General features: G+C 40.6%; 1 protein-coding gene across 1 annotated transcript; it reads right to left on the bottom strand.

Moving 5' to 3' along the window:
- Window positions 1-26: 26 nt before the first annotated feature.
- kdm5c (lysine (K)-specific demethylase 5C) lies at window positions 27-18,857 on the bottom strand. The gene is given in 29 exon segments (XM_038722008.1): window positions 27-1,097; window positions 1,251-1,439; window positions 1,888-2,087; window positions 2,181-2,223; window positions 3,358-4,125; window positions 4,257-4,385; window positions 4,560-4,739; window positions 4,824-4,962; window positions 5,079-5,461; window positions 5,615-5,705; window positions 5,779-5,926; window positions 6,017-6,141; window positions 6,306-6,487; window positions 6,606-6,800; window positions 6,893-7,012; window positions 7,101-7,263; window positions 7,444-7,625; window positions 8,393-8,551; window positions 8,648-8,767; window positions 8,855-9,013; window positions 9,345-9,380; window positions 9,383-9,627; window positions 9,795-9,918; window positions 14,474-14,608; window positions 15,653-15,823; window positions 15,938-16,060; window positions 16,168-16,245; window positions 16,696-16,843; window positions 18,507-18,857. Coding segments are annotated over 28 exon segments (4,740 nt in total). The 5' UTR covers window positions 16,840-16,843; window positions 18,507-18,857; the 3' UTR covers window positions 27-1,088.
- Window positions 18,858-20,379: the final 1,522 nt, after the last annotated feature.

Here is a 20,379-nt window from a genome sequence, read left to right as displayed (position 1 = left end):
AAAACAAGAAATAATGAGTCAACATATCCTAAACAATTCTAAACCTTTATTTTTCTAACAAGAGTGAAAAGAAACAAAGGCAACATTAAAATGAAAAGTTTATACACAAACTCACAACAACTGTGTGTCTGAAATATCAATAATAATATAATTTGAACCCAGGAAACAAAATAATTGTGACAAAGTGAGTTACAGTGAAGTTACCTTAATTTTCAAGAGAACGAGGGAGGGGAAAAAGAGGTCAGATTGAAAATAATAAAACATGGGAGTCAAAAGGATGGGCGCTTTAAAAAAAAAAAAAAAAACTAAACAAAAACAAAACAAAACAAAAAAGGTATGGAGGGGAGGGAATGGGGGAGAAAGACAAATCCAAGAGGTACAGATATCCATTTTGGGAAAGTAGCACCAAAAACATGAATGCCTGTTTTTAACACTTCCCAAAATGTACTCCCAATTATTCAATATGCATGTCCCCTCAAAACAGCATCAAACACAAGATTCAATACAACTAAAAAAATACAAGTGTAACCACGGTGCTGTTGTCTTAAATCAGCTGTCAAAACTTTCTGCTGTACCTCAGCTTCAGGATTCATGCCCAAACAGAACAGTCTAAATAAACCCATAGCTTATCCAACTTCAATGAGGGGGCTTAGACACGTTTCGGATGAACTAGCATTTAATACGGTTTGGATAACGTAGCATACTGACTGACCTCGGAGACAGCTCAAGACCAAAGACACTCCTATTCCGGTACGACCAACATCGGTCCAACACAGTCTTAATATGTTCACAGAAAAAATGGATCCAGGGTAGGTGGACAATAAAGTTTAAGTAAGACAACGAGTCTGAAAAAATAAACATCATGGGGGAGATATGGCTGAGTTTCGGGTGGGACAGTGGAGTGTAGCGGAGTCATCGCTCTGTTAGTGTCTGAATGCATGAATAAGGGATGAGAAGGGACGTAGGATATGGGGGGGGGGGATGTCCTGCATCTTTCTATAACTTGACACTGTCTTCTGGCACAGAACACTCCGTCCCTTCAATTCATCCAACTGATCCATTTAAACGGATCTCCAGCGTTGAGTGTATCACAAAGTCTGCCAAAAGAAAAAAGTAAAAATGTTAATCTCCAGCAAAGCTAAAGTCAGTTAAAACTTTATTTGAAAATATTTGCATTAAAACTACAATTTCCAGAAAAAAAAATCCCACCATGTCATAAACTTGCTTAAATCAAAAGCAAGACAAATTACCTCTGGATGGGTCTGGACAGATAGGTGATGGGAGGGGCTGTGGCTGAGGGGACAGGTTTTCTTTGACTCTGACGCATCCAGTGACCTTTCTCCAGCCCCGTCCCCACTGCCACCTCTGTGGCCCTTTCTCTTCCTCCGTGAGTCCTTGGCTCGTCCGCGGCTGGTTCGCCTCTGCTCTTCAAGCTCAATCTGACAGAGAGAGAGGACAAGAATAAGAGAGATGAGTATGAGAAAAAAAAACCTACTAAAATCAGCCTGACTTTTATTCTTGATACAACAGAAAAGCATTTGAAGCAGCCCTGAAATGATATGAACACATACAAAAGTACAAATTCTTGACTATGGGAAGATTATGTAGTACGATCCAATTTAATACACGTAGTGTTCATCATATTAGTCATAATGGAACTAGGAGACAGTGGCAGTCGTCTATAGCATCAATGTGGTGCTAGAAGTGTCCTGTGGACTTTTTGATCACTAGTAGCATGACAGAGCTATATTTTTTTGGGTGGTTTGTTTGATTATTTAGGTATATTTATGTAGGTATTTAGTTTGCATCAATGTAGGTTTAGTTTTAAGATGTGTAACATTAAAATAATCATCAATTTTTAAAAAAGGCAGACTTTATTTTCCTGACCTGAATGAGTGTGCGCAATGTTTCTCTGGATGGAGCAGAGGCAGCCTGCAGGACTCTGTGGATGAGGAGCGTCTGGTCCAAGGACACCTCCAGCAGATCTCCTTCCAGCTGCAGTTCCTCCAGTTGGACTCTGGTGGCTGGTGAAAGCTCCACTACCTGGCCTTTTAGCAAAGGCAGCAGGGGCAGCAGAAACCCCACACCTGAAAAGTGAGCAGAAAGAATATATCAGGACTGCAGTGTTCTCTGTTGCACAAGTCAACCGCTGATACTTTGAAATCACAACACAATCTTACCTGTAACATTTGACTTCTTACTGATGCCATTTTCACAGCCAGCCTGTGGGCAATCAAACATTGAATAAAGGAGGAATGTTGGATACAGCATGATAAGAAAGTCTGAAGTAGCAATTCGATTATCAATTATTTAACTGACAGATGATGCATCAGAAAAATATTTGAGTAGTTACACAGTTTAAAGTAGAACCCCGCACAGACCAAAAACACCAGCCCTAGTCTTGCCCCAGCCCGGCAATGTCTGCAATTTTTCAGCCCAAGCCCAACAAGAAGCTGACATTGGCACCAATATCACTTTAGGTTCTCTCTGATGTGCACAAACACACATGCACGCTCCAACTTCTCCCTTATGCACTGCATTGTCAACTGTCACATATATGCTAATGCACGCTAGGGCTGAAACATATACATACATATAAATATTAACTATATACAGCGCACCGTTTCACACAGGACGTTATTACTCTCCCACAATAAGCTTAGTCTGTGGACAAGTAAAGACAACGTGATTTGATGGCGCGGCTAGCAAGAAGGAGGAAGAGAGAAAATAGTGAGACAAAAAGAGACAGGCCAGAGAAAAAAGACAAAGTCTCCAAAGTATGGGATCATTTCAAGCTAACAGAAAACAGCAGCTCTGTACAGTGTGTCTGCGGTAAAACGGAACTATTCTACCACAACAGCGCAACGGCAATGCTTTAGCATCTGAGCAGAAAGCACCCGGGGTTTATGCATCGAGTGTACGGAGCAGACCCAAAACGGTAATGTTAGCATTTAAGTTCAAATCATGATTGCTAGTTGAGAAGAAGGCTAGTAAATTCTTAGTTGTAATGTATAAACGTGCAATTGTTGTTAGTGGGTTTGTTGTTATTGTTCTCCGGCTGGTTAGTCTGTGACTTTGGGTTGTAACGATAGCTGCAGACCTAATGCATGTGTACATGGGTATTGCGTTGGCTAAGTACATCAAAATAAAACATTTCATACAGTAGCCTATGTATGCCTTACAGGTAATATGAGCACAACGAAAGGAGAAGTTAGATGAGCTAGAGTCTGACCAGAACTGGGCTCAAATCGACTAGGCCCCGATGGGACCTGACGGGCTTGCAGAACTCTAGTTTAGAGCCAGTAGTCTATATTTTGTTTAATATTACAATAAAGACTATCAGAATAAGATGCTAACCTCGGTGGTGTTGCTTTCCATGGTGGTCTTTTTAGGTGAATTCTCCTCTGTCAGATCAATGACTCCCTCGTCTCCTTCCCCTCCCTCGGAGTCTGATAAAACTATCACTGAGCTCCCTTCTGTCCCCTTTTTCATGTCTTCCTCTTTCTCTGTTTCACAATGGAGAGTCTCTTTGAGTTCTTGCAGTCTCTCAAGTGCCTGCTGCAGCTCTGGTGTCTCCAGTGCCTCCTTGGCTCGGCCCTGCCAGGTGATAGCCCTTTCTGTGAGACACTGCAGTGCTTCTCCCTCAGGCAGTCGCACTGGCAGCCTCTGCAGGGCAACAAGTAACGCCAGGATAGTCTCCAGGCGTGGACGCCGTGACCGCTGGCATCGCGGACACAAGAAGCGCGAGTCCCAGTCCCACCAGCAGAGGGGATTCACTGTTGGTCCAGAGGAGGAGAGCACGGAGGGGAAGGGAACACAGCCACCATGGAACCAGTCCTTACACAGATGGCAGCGAAGTTGAGGGGCTCGAGGTGGACCGGCACACACACACACTGATTGAGGAGGGGTGGTACAGGCGTGGTTACTGTTCCCGTTCTCTTTTACAGAGTTCTCTGAGTAGCTGGATGTGTCTGTCTCCATGGAGTCGTCCCACCTCCCGTTCTCCTTGTCCTCCTTGTCCTCCTTGCAACTTATTGTGTGAAATCCAGATTTACACATGTTCAATTTCTGTAACCTCAGTAGTGCCTCCTTCTCCTGGTGCTCCCCTTCTTTGAATGCCATTACCTAGAGACAAGGCACACAAATCAACTTCAAATACAGAACTAGAATTTATGCATAATACACACACATCCAAAAAGATAGATCTAAATCTTCGAGTGATTAAAAATAGATAATGTAATGCTCAATAAACTCACAATAGCTGCAGGGTCCCTCAGGTCCTGAGCAGAGAGGCCCAGAGTGTTGTTATCAGAGTCATCTAAAGGCTCATCCAACATCTGCATCTCATCTCGCCTCTCTCTCCTTTTTGCACACGGACATAATACCTGCAAAGAAACACTTGAGCATAATGCATGCTCTCAAGAGCTTGGCCTCTAAAGTGGAATGCTGTACTGATTTATGTAAACACAATGTATCGTGTATCTTGTTGTTCAATGTTGACAAAAATTCAATCTAAGTTCAATTTGAATAAAACATCCGATTTCTCTTGAGTTGCCCACCTCTAGCAGACTGTGTGGACTGCTCTTCTTCAGGAAAGTCTTGCTGGCCTTGTCCCTCCAGGAGTGAGCGCTGGCTACCTGAAGTTCCAGCTGTCTTAGCTCCTCCATGAAGACTGGCAAGTCCCGTCCAATAGCCACCAGGCCCTCTAGGTCGTCCAGGCATGGGTAATGCTCCCCATTCTACAACAAACACAATAATGAATAATATTACGTATATTAATATGAGGGTTAACTACAACTCACACCATTGGGTCGTTCTTTTACCTGGATTTCCTCTAGATCTGTTACCCAGGCCCGTGCTCGCGCAAGACAGCCCTGTAGAGCCAGAATGTTAGGTAGCTTGACTGGAATAAGCTGTGCCTCATTTACTATTGCCTCCAGGGTAGAGAGAGGGTGTTTTTGCCTAGAAGAACAAAACCATGACAAAGAATTTGTCATTTTGACATCTCTGCATGATGACAACCCCTGCGGAAGGTGAAGTATAGAAAAAAAGTTTATGGTTTGACTTGCTTGTCTTACCTTTGTTCAAGGCAGATCTGCGCCTTCTCTTCCCAACGTTCTGCAATTGTGAGCAGCTCCTGGAGCTCTGCCATGGCCGTCTCCACAGACACACTCTGGGGTACGTTGCAGCCTGCTTCCATCAGGTTCCTCAGCACATCCAATGTCACCTCCTGCCTCTCACCTCCTTCTGTGCCCAGAGTGCGCCTCACCTCTGCCAACCAATGGCCCTGCTCCTTTAGGCCCTGGAGTAAATTACATTCCGGCACCACAACAGGCAGCTTGGCCCCCTGCTCCAACAAAGTCTGTAACTGCTCAGGAGATGGAGAATCCCTCCTCCAGTCCTTGTCATTGACCAGTACTTGAGCCCGGCCCTGGAAATCTTCCACCGTCTGCAGGACCACCTTTAAATTCAGACAGAAATGAAAGAACAAGTGCTCTAAATAAGAGTACAATTTTTAAGCTGAGAAAATTATAAAATATTTATATAATAAATTGTATACATTTTCGAGGGTTAAAATACAAACTAGTTTGCTCAGTGTGACATATCTTCTCACCTGCACCTCCTTTAACGGGTTCATCACACAGGGCAGGTTCTGCATCGTCTCTACCAAGGATGTCAGCTCGGCCAAAGTCATCTTACTTTCACTAAAAGACAGCAACATGTAAATTCATGTAATTGAACAGTAAGTGTAAGTGTTACGTTTGTGTTCCATCATACCTGGTCTTTGAGTTAGTGAGGAGCTCAGTGCTGGTCTGTTGGCAGCGTTCTACGTCTTTAAGGACAGTGTTGAGTTTCCGCAGAAGTTCGTTGTCGGGAAACTTTTTTTCCACAGCTTCCGTCTTCAGCATTTCCAGATCATTAATTCCTGCAATTCCATAACCATTTGATCTTACCAGTTTCTTTTAAGATCACAATTTTCTGTTGAAACTATAATTCATTTATGCAGATTTCCCACCTATCTTGTTTCCTTCTTCCTGCTCAAGCGCCTCTTTTACTCTGTTGGCCCACGAATCAAAGGACTCGGACCGAACTTTTAACCGGTGTAACATGGCTAACAACTCATCCAGGGTGTATCTGTACCTGCAAAGTGAACAGAAAACAATTAACACAGAGAGAAAATCAAATTAGAAAGAAAATAACATGTTTTTAAAAGACACCGTTCACTCAGTGTATTATGGCTCACTGAAAAACACACACACACACACACACACACACACACACACACACACACACGAGATAAATACCTGAGGTAGAGTTTATCAGTGGGGCAGTTGCACAGATCCTGAGTGTGGTAGAGACACACCAGACTCTCGGGACAGTTTGAACAGGCCAGAGCAGAAAGGAAGCATGTGGTCTTACATTTATCACACTGTCTCTCATCATCAGGCAGCAGCTCAAATGCCTCACGCTCTGCTTCAGTAATGCCCTGCAGGTACAACACAGATTTTATTAGACAATCAAGAGAGAACTATTATTCACTTCTTATAAAATCAATAAATTCATAAAGGAATGAATAATGTGTAAGGTCTATTTCTGTGTCTCACCCTTTCCATCAGACTTTTCCGCAGCTTCCTCTCCTCCTGAACAATAATAAACATTTCCCGGTGTGTGGCTGCAGCCAGGTTGAGGTCTAGTTTCTCTGGGCAGGTAGCCATTTTACAGGTGAGCTCCTCATGGGAGAATACACAATACCTCCTTAGACGCCTGTAGTGATCTATACAGGAACGGCCAGCAGGCAGCTGAGGAGGAGAGAGAAAAGTGATGTTGATTATGTGGTATTGTGAACAATGTGAAATCACAACTTGAGGGAAACTGTGTAGAACAGACGTACCCAGTCGGCAGTGCAGAAATTTACAGCTTCAGCAAAGTTATATCCCTGATTGAAGCCACTGTGGTAGGCTCGGGGGAAGGTTATGACGAACTCACCAGCACACTGGTTGGTACGTACCACCTGCAAATAAGAAACAGGGGTCAAAGAAAGAAAGCTTTTTAACAAGCCATATTTCTGCTGTGTGCATGCATGCTTATGGGAGACTAACCGGTACACCATGAGACATGAGGATATTGGGGTTCATGATGGTCACCAGCTGGTGCAGGAGATCAGGTTGAAATTCAAACAGCTCTGGCGTCAGCTTCTTCATCACTTCCTCAAGTCTCTCAGCTGCCACAGAAGGAACCCCATACCAAGTCTTGGGTTCACCCCTGGGGATGAGAGATATGTGGGAAGTATAGAACAAAGAAGGAAAGCTATAGTATTTCACTCAAAGTACCCTTTCCCATGACATTATCGTATTGTCTATGTTAAAAGCTGCAACTGTTTAAGCCTATGACTGCAATAAAATGCCAAACCCTCAACAACAATACACAAAAAGAATTCTGTACCAGTGCAAGTAGTTGATGGAGTAGCTCCAGTGATCCTCAATGTGCCAGCAGAAAGCTGAGAACACCATGCCTACATAAAGCCAGGGCACCTTCATCCCAGAGATGTCTCCATTAATATGGCACAGGAGTGACTGCTCCAGCACAGGCATCACATTCAAGTTCCACCCACAGCGGGCATATTCCTGACAACATACAAGGAAAAGAGTGTGCACTGAAAATAAGTACTGCACTGTGATTATGAAAAGGTTTGGAAATGACTGATAACAGGTACCATCTGAAGTGAGTAGCTTTTTCATACATTACTACTTTTTTGAGAACATTATAAATTTAAAACATTTTTTGTTAAAATATTTGACTCAACTAGCCTCTGGATCAGAGTAACCCCTGGTTATGCTGTTATGACCCACGTTCATTTTAAACTCCTTTTCTGGGCTTGGATTTTGTTTAGAGTTTATCGATTTCCAATTTTTCCAATTCTACTTATCGATCCAGATTGATTCCTGATTCCTGATATATATATATATATATAGATAATTCTTGACATTATTTAAGCGAGAAAAGGAAATTCTTATTTGGCCTACCCTAACCCTACATTTGTCATCCAAGTACCTACTAATCCACACAAAAAAAAGACAACACTACAGGCAGCAAATGCACTGTTTTCTCATCATCTTATAGTGGTGTACCCAAAACTGAGCTGTAAGTTTCTGTTAATCCAAACATGTTATTTTCAAGAGCATCACTAAATTGAGTGTGGTCATGTCGATGCTTACAGTCATTATGACACAATGGCCTTCTGCAGTCATTATACTGCATTCGGGTAGAGTTCAACTTTTTACCTGGGTGGTTTTCAACATGTAATCTCAAGCAGGATGCCTCACACACACACACACACACACACACACACACACACGGTTCCGAATACAAAAGAATACAACAATGTGCGTACCTCCTCTTCCTTTGTGAGCTTCCTTTTGCCATTGTTCATTGGAAAGCCGCTGCCAAACTCTTTGGAGTGTATGTCCGCTCCATACTCAACGGTCACGTCTTCCTCAATACTGCTGACTAACCTCCAGAACTCTCTCTCCACAAGCTCAGTGGGAACCATCTACACAGACAACACACAGACTAGAGATTAGTCTTTCACATTATCAACAGTCAGGGCAGAATCAAATTAGGTGATATCTTGCGTGGGTGTGCTTACATGGACAGGCATATTGAAGTAATCTGCTTTAAAGGAATCCGCCATTTCACCAAAACTCTGCAGATTATACTCTCGTGTAGCCTGTTCAAAGCCAAATGCTTCTGCAGGTTTCTTGCACTCCTAAAAAAAGGATTAGTCTTGTGGGTTAGAAGAAACCTAACACCACCTACCTGACACAAACAAGTGCTATAAAAATGTTTCACTTACCTCTGCCACACATTTAGGGCATCGCCAGTTGCCTTTGGGAGCATCAGAGAGAGGCGGTAGTAGACAGTAGGTGTGGTAGTTATCATCGCAGCCATCACACAGCAAAAGTTTCTCGTCATCATCTCCCCGACCACACATCCGACACACAAAAGAATCCACCTTTGAAAAAGTAAGAAAGAGTAAGAAAGAGTAAGCATAAAACACTGACTTTAGGGCTTGGTGCCAGATGACCACAGTGCCACAGCACTAAGATTCTAAAATTCAACAAAAGATCAGACTGAGAGGGGAAAAAAGGATTCTGTCAAAGACAAAATCACTGCATTCACATTAGAGTCGCAATTAATAAAGAGTACAGTGCATTACATTTACAGCCCCGTAGAACCATTTGACTTCTCATTATAGTTTAGATATTCAATTATTAATTAATTCAATTATATGACTTTGATGTAAACTTCAACTGCCACCTGGGAGCATCCTTTGGTCTACTTACACACTGCGGGTTGCTGATGTTGCGTCTAAGCCTCATGGGGTCATTTTGGTACAAGGTCCATCTGTATCATCTTCATTCTGATCCTTCTCTTTCCCATCCTCTTCCTCTGGTTCTTCCTTCTTCACTTCTGTCTTAACTGTGATGCTAGAGGGAGGCGGCTGGGGGCTAGATGTACTCTCGTCGCTCCGCTTCTCTTGAGGCTCCAGTGCCTCTGCTTTAACTGAGGTATCAACAGAAGCAGGAGACACACTCTCCTTGACTGTAACTGTTTGAGGCAGCTCATCTAAAAGAAGAGCAAAGGTGGTCAGTTATTACAGACTTTTTACAGTGCAGGGCTCCATGTTGGCAGGATGGTTGTATCTAAACCAAAAACAAGTTCTCCAATGCCCACATGTTTTACTGTATGTGTCTGAGAAAATGAATGAATAACATTGTGGTCATGGTGCTTACCTTTCTTCCTGATGCCTTTGTCCCTTGCCACCAGTCCAAGTCCCATCATCTTAGGTCCTGCGCCATATATCTGTAGCTTCTTCAGTTCTGGGTTCTTCTCTATATCTTCCTCTGTGGGTTCAGGCTGTGGATGAAAGTACATTTTTTGTCATGAAGGCATTAAAAGTATGCAACTATTCTCCAAAGCACACAGAGCAAAGCAAGGGTCCAGGTCAAATGCATGAGAGCATAGCAATGCATCACAAGAAGGGATTGTGCTCGGTTAGAAAGTAAGGAAAAGTTAGCCTACATCACAGTGAAGCTTAACAGTTAAGACCCACCACCAGAACACACAATCACCAGCAGTTGCAACCATACAGTTAGGGTATCATTTAGATTTTGTTAATCATGATTCTGTGTTTTAAACAAATCCCTGGTTGATATTTGTAGTGAGGTAAGAAAAGAAAACAAGTCAAAAGAAAAAAATCAATTTTAAGTTCATTTAGACTGTAATTTGTCATAAATGATAAGGTATTTTGGTTTTCAGTTAAAAATGTAAAACAACAAATACTACACACATCTTGATGGGGCTGAGCAATTAATTGAAATATTATTGAAATTGTAATATGGCCAAGTGAAAATATCCAAATCGCAACAAACAATGGTCAATTTAAATGACCATTGTGGTGCTACAGAGACAGCCCAGCTTACAAATCATAATCTCCAGACATAAGGGATTGTAAGGGATGCTTGTTTGGTACAGACCCCAGCAAAAATCACATCATCATTTTCATTGGAAATTCAAAAATGACCATTTCCTATAAAATCGTGACTTATCATTCATGTTAACATTAGCCAATTCTGGGGAATGATGTCCACTTAGAAGGGCTGCAGGAGTAGCTTTAGCCTGGACATATTTTCTATTACCTCTGTCTCGCCCACCAGTCTCAATTAAAACTGTCTTTGTTCTCAACTGCGACCAGTAAGATTTTCTTTTGTGTGCCTTTTTTTCAAACTGGAGAGACTGATCTGAAGTTATACCATAGTTGACGGTCACTATGAACAACAGTATCAAGAATATTGACTGAGCACTGATTTGTTTGTTTACGTAAACTCTGTCTTGACTTGGGCATACCCCCTTATTTGAACTCAAACTGCTCTGCCTTGGATTCGTCCCGGCACAACTTAAGTGGGTCTAGACTTCAGCTCTGATGCTGCTGCATCCTTGCTTATAGTTCATCACGTTTCCTCTTCTCACTTTTCATTACTGGTGGCATCTTCTTAGTTGTTCTCATCCCAAGAGGGCCTCATTTATAGTAATCTGCAGTGAATCTTTAGGATGTGTGGAGACCTACTGGTTAAAATCTGTTTAAAGAGATCTCTTCCTTTTATTAAAATATTCTTTGTTTCGTTTTGCAATAACTGGTGAAACACAAAATGAATGAGACATGGTTGAAGTGAATGCACTGTCATTGAGGCTTCCTCCCCTGCATAATTTTGCACATTACATTTCACAGTCACATTATTATGGTTTAAAGTTTGGCCACACTTTTGGGTAGCTAGTTCCAGTCTGCCATATGATTGCAAACAGTACACGGAAGTCATGTGTAATCAGCAATGTAGATGGAAAAATGGAAGGTCTTAACGTCACTTTCAGTAATCAGTCAGTCGATCTAAAAAGCACATATAAGCAGGACTTTCAGGTTCCAACTCCCTTTTTCCTCAAACATCCATTTAAAGCGCTTTCAGAGGCCTACAAACTTGACCATATGAACACTTTTTCTACTCAGGTGTGCACCAAGAAATTGTTGGTCCGTGTGCAGTCAGAAAGCAACCTGTATTCCCACATCAAGAAAATTCATGTATGCACGTCATGATAACATTATTCGTGCCATTCATAGCACAAAAACTGGACAGATGCAATGCCATAAAATAAATGCTATTCAAGACAAGGAGGGTAATGGAAGAAGCACGTTCATTTTTGACTTTGCCATCTGTATGCTGATGCACTTCCTTCCGTTGTTCAGCTGTAATTCTGGCTGCCCATATATTGTTCTATATATTCTGCATAAATAAAAACAGGCGCTTTTTCCTGGCACTCGAGATCTGTTGACTAAAGATGTATGGGAGTCAGATAGGGACTGGAAGCAGCAGACGAAGCGGGTCTTGATGGTGGGGGACAATCAAACCATGGTTTGGCCTCAAACAAGCAAACCTAGAGGGACTTAGAGGCCAACAACAATTACATGTTCAAAAAGTTTTTTTTTTTTTTTTTTTTTAATGCTTCAGTGGCTTAGACGCCAATGTTTCACTGCCAATCATCAGACAATGGTGCTCTGTAAGTGAAACCTGATTAAATGAAACTTACTAGGTTCTTCTGTGTGAGTGCACTCAAAAGAGAACGCATGCAGCCACAAGGTTAGCTGCTGTAGTGAGTAGATGGCAAGGCGAAAGAGCAAAAGGCACACAGACAGCCCAGCAACAAAGCATTTCAAGCCAAGTACAACCACAGAGAAACAGCATGGGTGAAAGAGTTATCGAGAGCACATCAGCCCAACAACTACACCAGAAAAGTGAGTTTGGCAATTGGGGATAAAATGCAAACTTAAAGGAAATCCTCCTCTGCGTTCATTGTCTAGTCTAGAATGTAACTGTGATTTAATTACTTGCACCAACTTTTGTTTAAATGTTATTATTTATATTTTTATGGCAAAATGTCATGGGTTGCCACCCCTGCACTGAGAAACTTGAGGCACACAAATGAATGTTAATGAAAATGTTTTAGTGGTTAGTTAAGAAAAATCAAAATATCTAGACAACTTCAGAAGGAGTGAGGTGGTCTAGGAAAAGAGGCGGGAAGAGAGCGGGGACAGAAGGTGAGCTCATATGCTCAAGAGGCAGTACCGCAGAGATGGGTTGAGAGCCAGTGGTGAGAGGATGGGGGACCAGATCCTCTGGACCCTGCAAAGGGGAGACAATAACAGCAACAATAAACTAAGACAAGAGGGGAAAGGAGATGAGAGAGGAAGAGAGAGAGAGTCTGGAAAGAACAGAGCCAATAGTTGCAGGAAAAATATCAGTGGGACACATTATGACACAAAGGTGACACCTGAAGTATGACCTATAAAAAGGTCCAACAGGAACATGTGTAAATCTAGATAGTAAATTCTGTCTTTTGAATTCAAGATTAAGTTTATTTTTTTTGGAATAGTGGTAAGTCTAGTAAAGCCTTGGATAGGGCTGCATCATTTAAGGTCTGCCTTACTTTTTGATACAACCATATTTCTGTTATCTCAGCCCTGACCTTACAACCACTGACAGGTGATTCAGCTGTCACACCAACATGATTTATTGTCCATGGAGTGGCTTTGGCACCAAACAAAAATGGGGTTGGGAAGGTGTCTGGGTGTGGGAATTTAGTGCGAACAAATTTGTTATCATGCACAATACCAAAGTAGTCTAGTACACTAGTAGTCCATCTAGTGGCAAATAATAGAAAAGTATCTACTGGATACTATTACAAGTTATGCTAAATGGCTATAAAATACAATCCCATTTAGAATGCTTACAAATATGCATAACTGTTATAAATAAATAAATAAATAAGCAATACCAAAAGCTTTCTGGGTAGTAATCAGTTATTGCATCAATCATCTGATGACTTTTTGGGTCATCTTTTTTCTTCTTCAAAAATTTCAATTTTGTTCCTATCAATGCAATTTCTAACTAAATATGCAAAACAAAAACAAAAAGATGCATTCCAGCACAAGTTGTATTGTGTATTGGTAACATTAATGTGAGCAAAAAAAAAAGTTTCGTGGCTTATGAAATATGAAGGGAAGTGGAAGAAACAAAAGCACAGAACAAAATAAGCCATGGAGCAGAGAGCAAAAACAGCAGAGTTAAGCAGAGCAGCATGGCGGGATGGAGAGTAAGCAAGCTGGGATGGCCCCGAGTGCATTGTTACAACTACATTGTAACCGATGCACAAGGGCATGACAGCATGGAACACGCTACAAGACTGTCATCCAACAAACACTTGAGTAGTTTGTTGACGCTGTCGTTATTCATTTGGCTGATCAGCAGGCAGTAGATAGTAAAGTAGATAGTACCCTTGGTACTAAAACTTTACAATGTAAACAAACATTATAAGAGAGTGCCAGCCTTGTACATTTGCTGATCAACAACAACATAACAAAACCACAACATAAAAAACACACTGTAGTATTTCACATTAATTACTGGAACTTCCATGTATGTAAAAACTAAACTGTCTGTAATTACTAAGACAACAAATACAGATAATATCATCAGGGCAAGGATTTGAATGTGTGGTTTAAGTCCTGTGAGAAATCATCAAAGGTTAGGCCAGCCTAAATGCCTGGTAGTTAAATTAAATTAAATGGCAGGTTGAAATTCACACCTTTAATACCCTGCTAAAAAAAAATTCATCTTTGATGAAGCAGTTGCACCAAACGCATGCAAAGTGTGTGGTCTTTAAAAAGCAGCTACAGAAACAAAAATTATATTTTGCTCTGATTCATCATTTTCTGGGCTTGATTGTGAGGCAACAAATTGCATATGGAAATGTGATCCAAAAAATGATATTCAAGTGACCAACGTTCATTCAGCAAAGGTTTACTGGTCACAGAGGTATGCAAATGTATTAAATGACAAGTAGGATTGGTGCGCTCACTCACATCAGGCTGACAGCGGTTTGCTCTGCGTCCATAACTGCTTATTTTGGATGGCTGCACAGACTGTCGCAGGGGGATGGAGTGGGGCTTGTACTCCTTATCCACATCCTCACCATCATAGTGTTTTGGCTTGCAATGCTAGAAATGACAGAAAAAGAGAGTTTATATGGAAATATGTCCAAAATACAACAAATGGACTTCAAGTGGAAAACAATAGGTGCCAGTCCTCCCCACTGACATGTTGGCGCTTGTACAATACTTATATTATGATAACTTTAGTAAAACAGATAATAAAACAAGGAGAGCATGTTGCTCTTAGGAAGAGGCTGGACGACATAGCCTGGCTCTGGCTAAATCTACATTTGTCCACTGCCGATGCACTATCCCCAATCTGGACGACTAACTAGTATTGATGACTGTAAGTATATTTTTATAAAATTAAATAAAATGTTTATATTAATACATTTATAGGTTTATTTGGATAGTCTGCCTATAAATAGTTTATACAGTATTTGAAACATTTCAACAGTTTATTAGTTGAGATTCAATAATTCAACTGTATTACAAATAAAACCGCTTTCTGATTACACCACTGCGGTGAGCGTTGGTTAGGGCTTATGTTAGTGTATTCATTCCAATTTCATTTAATAGTATGCTATATAGCTTACCACTTGTATAACATTAATTCCAGTTGGACAGTACAGAAGTTTCGTCTTTGTGAGTTGTTTTCATTCATTAAATCCTTTTGCAAGAAAACTGCTCTGCGTGGTGGTTAGTCTCTAATTTGTTAATGCTACTAACAACTTGTCAATAATCATAACCATTCATGCATATCAAGTTCAACATTTTGAAAGTTTGCTGTAGCACATTAACCTTTTTCAACGTCCTGCCCCATCCAGGCTATGATCTGTCAGTTCATGAAAAGTGACATTGACAAGCAACTTTATGAAAAGTTGACCATGCATGAGTACAAGGCACCCAATCTTCTCCCTACTCTGTCTCTGACAGAGACTAGGAGGCTGGTGAGAACAGGAACAGGTGAGCATCACATAGTGCCCAGCGGGTACAATCAGTCATATAGAGACTAACCTACTCTTCACATATCAACTAATTTTGAATGCCACCTATGAAACTGATCAACCCTGGTAACACAAAAAGGCACAATAATGTGTAGAGTGATACCGGCAAGCTGGCACCAGACTGGAACATTTCAAAGGGGTAGACGATCCTCTCGTAGTGCGAACGCAGCAGAGAACCAATGTTCTTGCCTGGAGGGTAGCCAAGCCTTTGAGCCACACGAGCCCAGCGTCGTTCCTTACAGACCATCTCAAAACCTCCTTCATCTGTCACGATCTGGAAGAGAAAATTGTTGGGGTTTTTTTGAAAAAAATATATATCATAGGTAACAAAAAACAAAATCAACTTAAAATGTAGTTTCTGAGTACAAATAATTAAATTAATATCTACCTTTGACAGGCTGAAAAGATCAAGGATACGCCTTTCAATGTGTGGGATTTTCAAGGAGGATGCCTGGATCTCCCAAAACCTGGCGATGCGGTCCAAATAATTAAGCTTCACTCTAGTCTCTGCCTACAATGAGATGCATGAGGGACCACCATGATTACTATGGCCAGTTCCATCAACAACTTCAATTGTCTGTCAACAATGTACAACTTTAGGGGGGGAAAGGAACTTACCTCCAACTCATTAAGCCTCTGGATGCGGGGTGTGAAGCGGAAGCTATCCAGCTCCACTGAAAACGGAGGTTGCCAATCCTATTTGGGAGAAAAGACATGCAATTAAACTTGTACATCTACATGATAAAACAACAGCATGTGCTATTTCTGCATTGATGCTGACCTCCATCATTAATCACTGATCAAGACCTCCAACAAATGAATGTGGACATGAGACAAATGAAATAGTGTGCTTAGTTTGGAACTGTTGCCACTTAGTAACCAACTTTATCTGACTGGTTATACAGGATCACCAAGGTTATGTTTTGTGAAGCCTGCTAACTCAAAGATAGCATAACAAATCAAAATAAGGAAAAACAGATCGATGTCACTCATGTCACCAGATCCATCTTCAAGACTAAGCGAGTCCACAGGCTTTTGATTTAAACCTTCAAGATAAATACTTCAAAACCTAGTGTATGCTACACGTTACATTTAGAACACAGAGAACATTTCTTTAACATCATCAAAGCATACGCAAATACTTACTGGCGGAGGTCGAATCTTGCAGATTCCAGACTTCTCTGCAATTGGACGTATCTTGGCGATGTAGCCCAGGGGATCCTGAAACTCCTCCCATGATGGCTCAAATACTGGACACTCCGGAGGGGGTACGAACTCTTCCCCTTCCATTGCCCTGACAACAGGAAGATCGACAATGCAAAACAAGTTAATGAACCCCTGCAGACTCACTAATTGGCATGACAGCATAAATACAGCACCCCAGAAGGCACTTTATGTATGCAAATCTTTTTAATTTGTAGATAACAATTTAAATGTATTTATTTAAAATACTGCATACTGTTAGATGTTTTTTCTGAATGTATCTACAACTTTTTTTTATGACTTTATGACCTCCAGATAGTTTAAAGACAAGAATGTTCACTGGCCAGCATTGAGTCTTCAGATATGACGTTTCTGAACATAACACATGTATCTCAATAAATGTTCCTCATTACATTAAATTTAAACAAATCATTTGTTAGCATGCCAGCTTAATTCAATGAGTAAAATGGTCCAGTCCAGTGTATAAGAAAATAAAATGCATATCATAGTTACTACAAAAGGTTGTTGCATTTGTTTACTCTTGTAAAACCATTACTCCCTGGCCTACCACAGCACTGCAATATTGTCGGCTTTAAATATATAGCAATTAGTTGATCTGTATGGTTCATATCATTTCCCCCAAAACTTAACATAAGAAGCGATAACAACAGACTTAGGGAGTCACAGGATGAGGATTTTTTTGTCCTCACAGTGGTCCTTGTTAAAAACCCCTCCCCCAACAGACGACACAACAAAACAAATGCCATGCTCTTGTGAATCAACAAGGTCCAGTGTGGAAAGGGTCAAAAGTTTGAAGTAATTAGATGAGAAGCTTTATCACATGCAGTAGGAAACAAATTATTTAAATATAGAAGTGATGGCAACCTTTCTGCATGCACTTGAATAATAAGCACTGCTTTATGTAATTTGCATGTATAGGAGTTTTCATGGACGAGTCCTGTCCTGGGACATTCAAAAAACATACTAAAATCAACAAAGTGTGATGCTTGGACCTCAGTTATACGTATCCCATCTATCTGATCCTACTTGGGCCTTCAGACAAACAATGGCGTGGTGGCCATGAACCCTAAGGTATAGAAGGCCATGAAGGCATCACTACTCGCAAGTGGGTTGGGCTTAATTAATTAATAACCTTTAGCGAGGCAAATGACAACTAATCTACAAACAGGTACACTTCAATGTCGGTGTTGTCTTACAATTTGTTAACATTATTCAATAATACACCAAACTGTTAGCTAACGTTACTAGCTAACAAACTTAGGAGAACTGGCGTTAAAACTAACCTTACCTTCCAATGACAGCCATGACAAGATGAATAAAGAGATCGAAAATGTCTCCAATACAAATATTTTGAGTGGGTTAGCTGGGTGTCATTCATTTATTTCCTGCGGGCAATCATGAAGTCCATTTGTTTCTATTGTTCAGCTATCAGAGGCGACAACGCTGCTTCCAGCTAACGTTAGCATGAAGGCCTCTACTTTTTCTCATCCCAGTCCCATCGCTTCCCACAGTGTTAGGTTACTAGCATTAGGTAGCTAACGTTGCTTGGGTAGCTGCGAAAAAGGAAATAACAAACAAGCTAACCTAAGTTGCATACTCAAATTGACGCTAACGGCCAGCTAGTTAACGTTAGTCATATAGCGTTACATGTTATGTGCAAGACAAAAATGTCACATTAAGTTATTTGTTGATCCCTTTACACCACAGTGTCTAGTTGCATTCCCATGACTGACCCAAAGACACCTCGATGTCCCGGGGTATGATGGGGCTGGTGGCCGCTCTCCTTCCTCTGTTGTTGTGATGACTGGTGGTTAGCTAACGTTGGCCAGCTGTGTTCGGTCCAGTTGGCTAGCTATCGCTGCTAGCAAAGTTGACCGTTTTTCAGGCTCAGTTCTCCATATAATCCCTTCTGTCGAACACACAGGTTCACAACCTGAACGGCAGAGGTTCGTTTAACAGTAAGCGAGAGTCTCAAACTTTATCAATTATGTCGTTACCAATCATTTTCCGACCAACATCATTACTCTCTTCAGGCCATCCTATCTTTCTTGACGAGACGCCATCTTAGCTTTTTTCTCATGACCGAAGCACAACCTCAAATCTTCACACCACGTACCTCACGTTCACTCCCTGAAAGTAGTACCCACGTACGCCAATACAAGTAATGTGATTACAACGGGACCAGTTGTGGAAGTATTTAGAGTCCTTAGAGTCCTATACGCCCTACGTGAAATTAGCCATGCTACAGGCTGAACAAACTGTCATTAAAGGTAAATCGCAAAAAAAAAAAAAAATAAATTAATACACGTTAATTTAAAGGCATAAAAGGAACGTACTTCTTGCGTGATCCTTGCGTTATTCTTTTTACATTATTGTGTAAACAGAACTGATCGATTATAGCTATTTTTCTTTATATATCTGTAGTTTATATGTTTATATATAGTTTCAAAATATTATATATTTTATTGCATACTGTGTATGTAAACCGCAACAATATTTCCCTGCCTATAAAGTTGCATAATTATGGAAATTCAGCTACCCTCTAAATTACACTTAGCATAGTATATTTGCCTTGATCGAGAACTTTCCACCACTTACTGTACTGAATTACATTTTTATGTTATTTTAACACTGCAGGGGTATTTGACGATATTCGACAATTTTATATAACGTTAGTTTTGTTATCCCTTAAAATATGATTATAAGCTAGTGTGGTGACAGCTGACAGTAGCATAATAGACCATTTTTCTTTTTTTTTGTGCCCAACAAAAACGTATTTAAATACTGTGAAATTACCATAAATCCGTTGACAATTTAATGTCGTCATTTGGGTGCAAGGTAAGAAGGCTCTTATAAGTTTGGTGTCTCCTTCTGTTTTTGTGGTATTATGCTATTTGCAATCACACTGTTCAAAAACTATCATCTTAAACTTAATTTCTTTGTGAAGATGTGTGTGTAAATATGAAAAGTAGCCTATATCTCATAGATCTAGTATCATATTGTGTCTTATCTGGTAAGGTTAACTAATGTTATAATGTTACAGTTATTTAGATGTACATGAGAGCAGTTTAATGGTGGAAGCAGATGTGAAGTTATATAAAAAGTACACAAAGACCAAATCACTGCAAGGACACTTTAATTTATCAGAAGCAATAAATATTCACATCTCAATTCTCTATTCTTTCAGTACACATAATACATACACAAAGAAAAAATTGAAATCATTTGTTTAAAATGATATCAATAAGTGCACTGACATATAATCTTTTTTTAGGCTTCAATTTATATCATGGTAACTCATTCTCTCACCTTCAGTCTGAAATAATAAGAAAAGAAAAAGAAGTCAAGATTCCTTTTGGCCAACATCTCCTGGGTCAGGGTCCCTCTTTTATATGTACATACTTAGTGGCACTCACATGCACGCACCTGAATACAGAATGGGAATAGTTCATCCCATAGTAATGATATGAAGCCTATGTATAATATAATATGTACATTCAGGTTTATACAGTACAATCTATTCAGTAAGTGCAGATATATTCATGCAAAAAGAGTCAAAAAGGACACCATAAAAAGAAAAGGCTAGCCAACATATTCTTATAAAAC

Source organism: Micropterus salmoides, unplaced genomic scaffold (assembly GCF_014851395.1).
Source record: "Micropterus salmoides isolate LMB-PRFRI ecotype aquatic unplaced genomic scaffold, ASM1485139v1 Ms_hic_scaffold_16, whole genome shotgun sequence".
Taxonomy (NCBI): domain Eukaryota; kingdom Metazoa; phylum Chordata; class Actinopteri; order Centrarchiformes; family Centrarchidae; genus Micropterus; species Micropterus salmoides.
The sequence above is the reverse complement of the archived record's forward strand: the minus strand, read 5'-3'. Positions and strand labels throughout refer to the sequence as shown.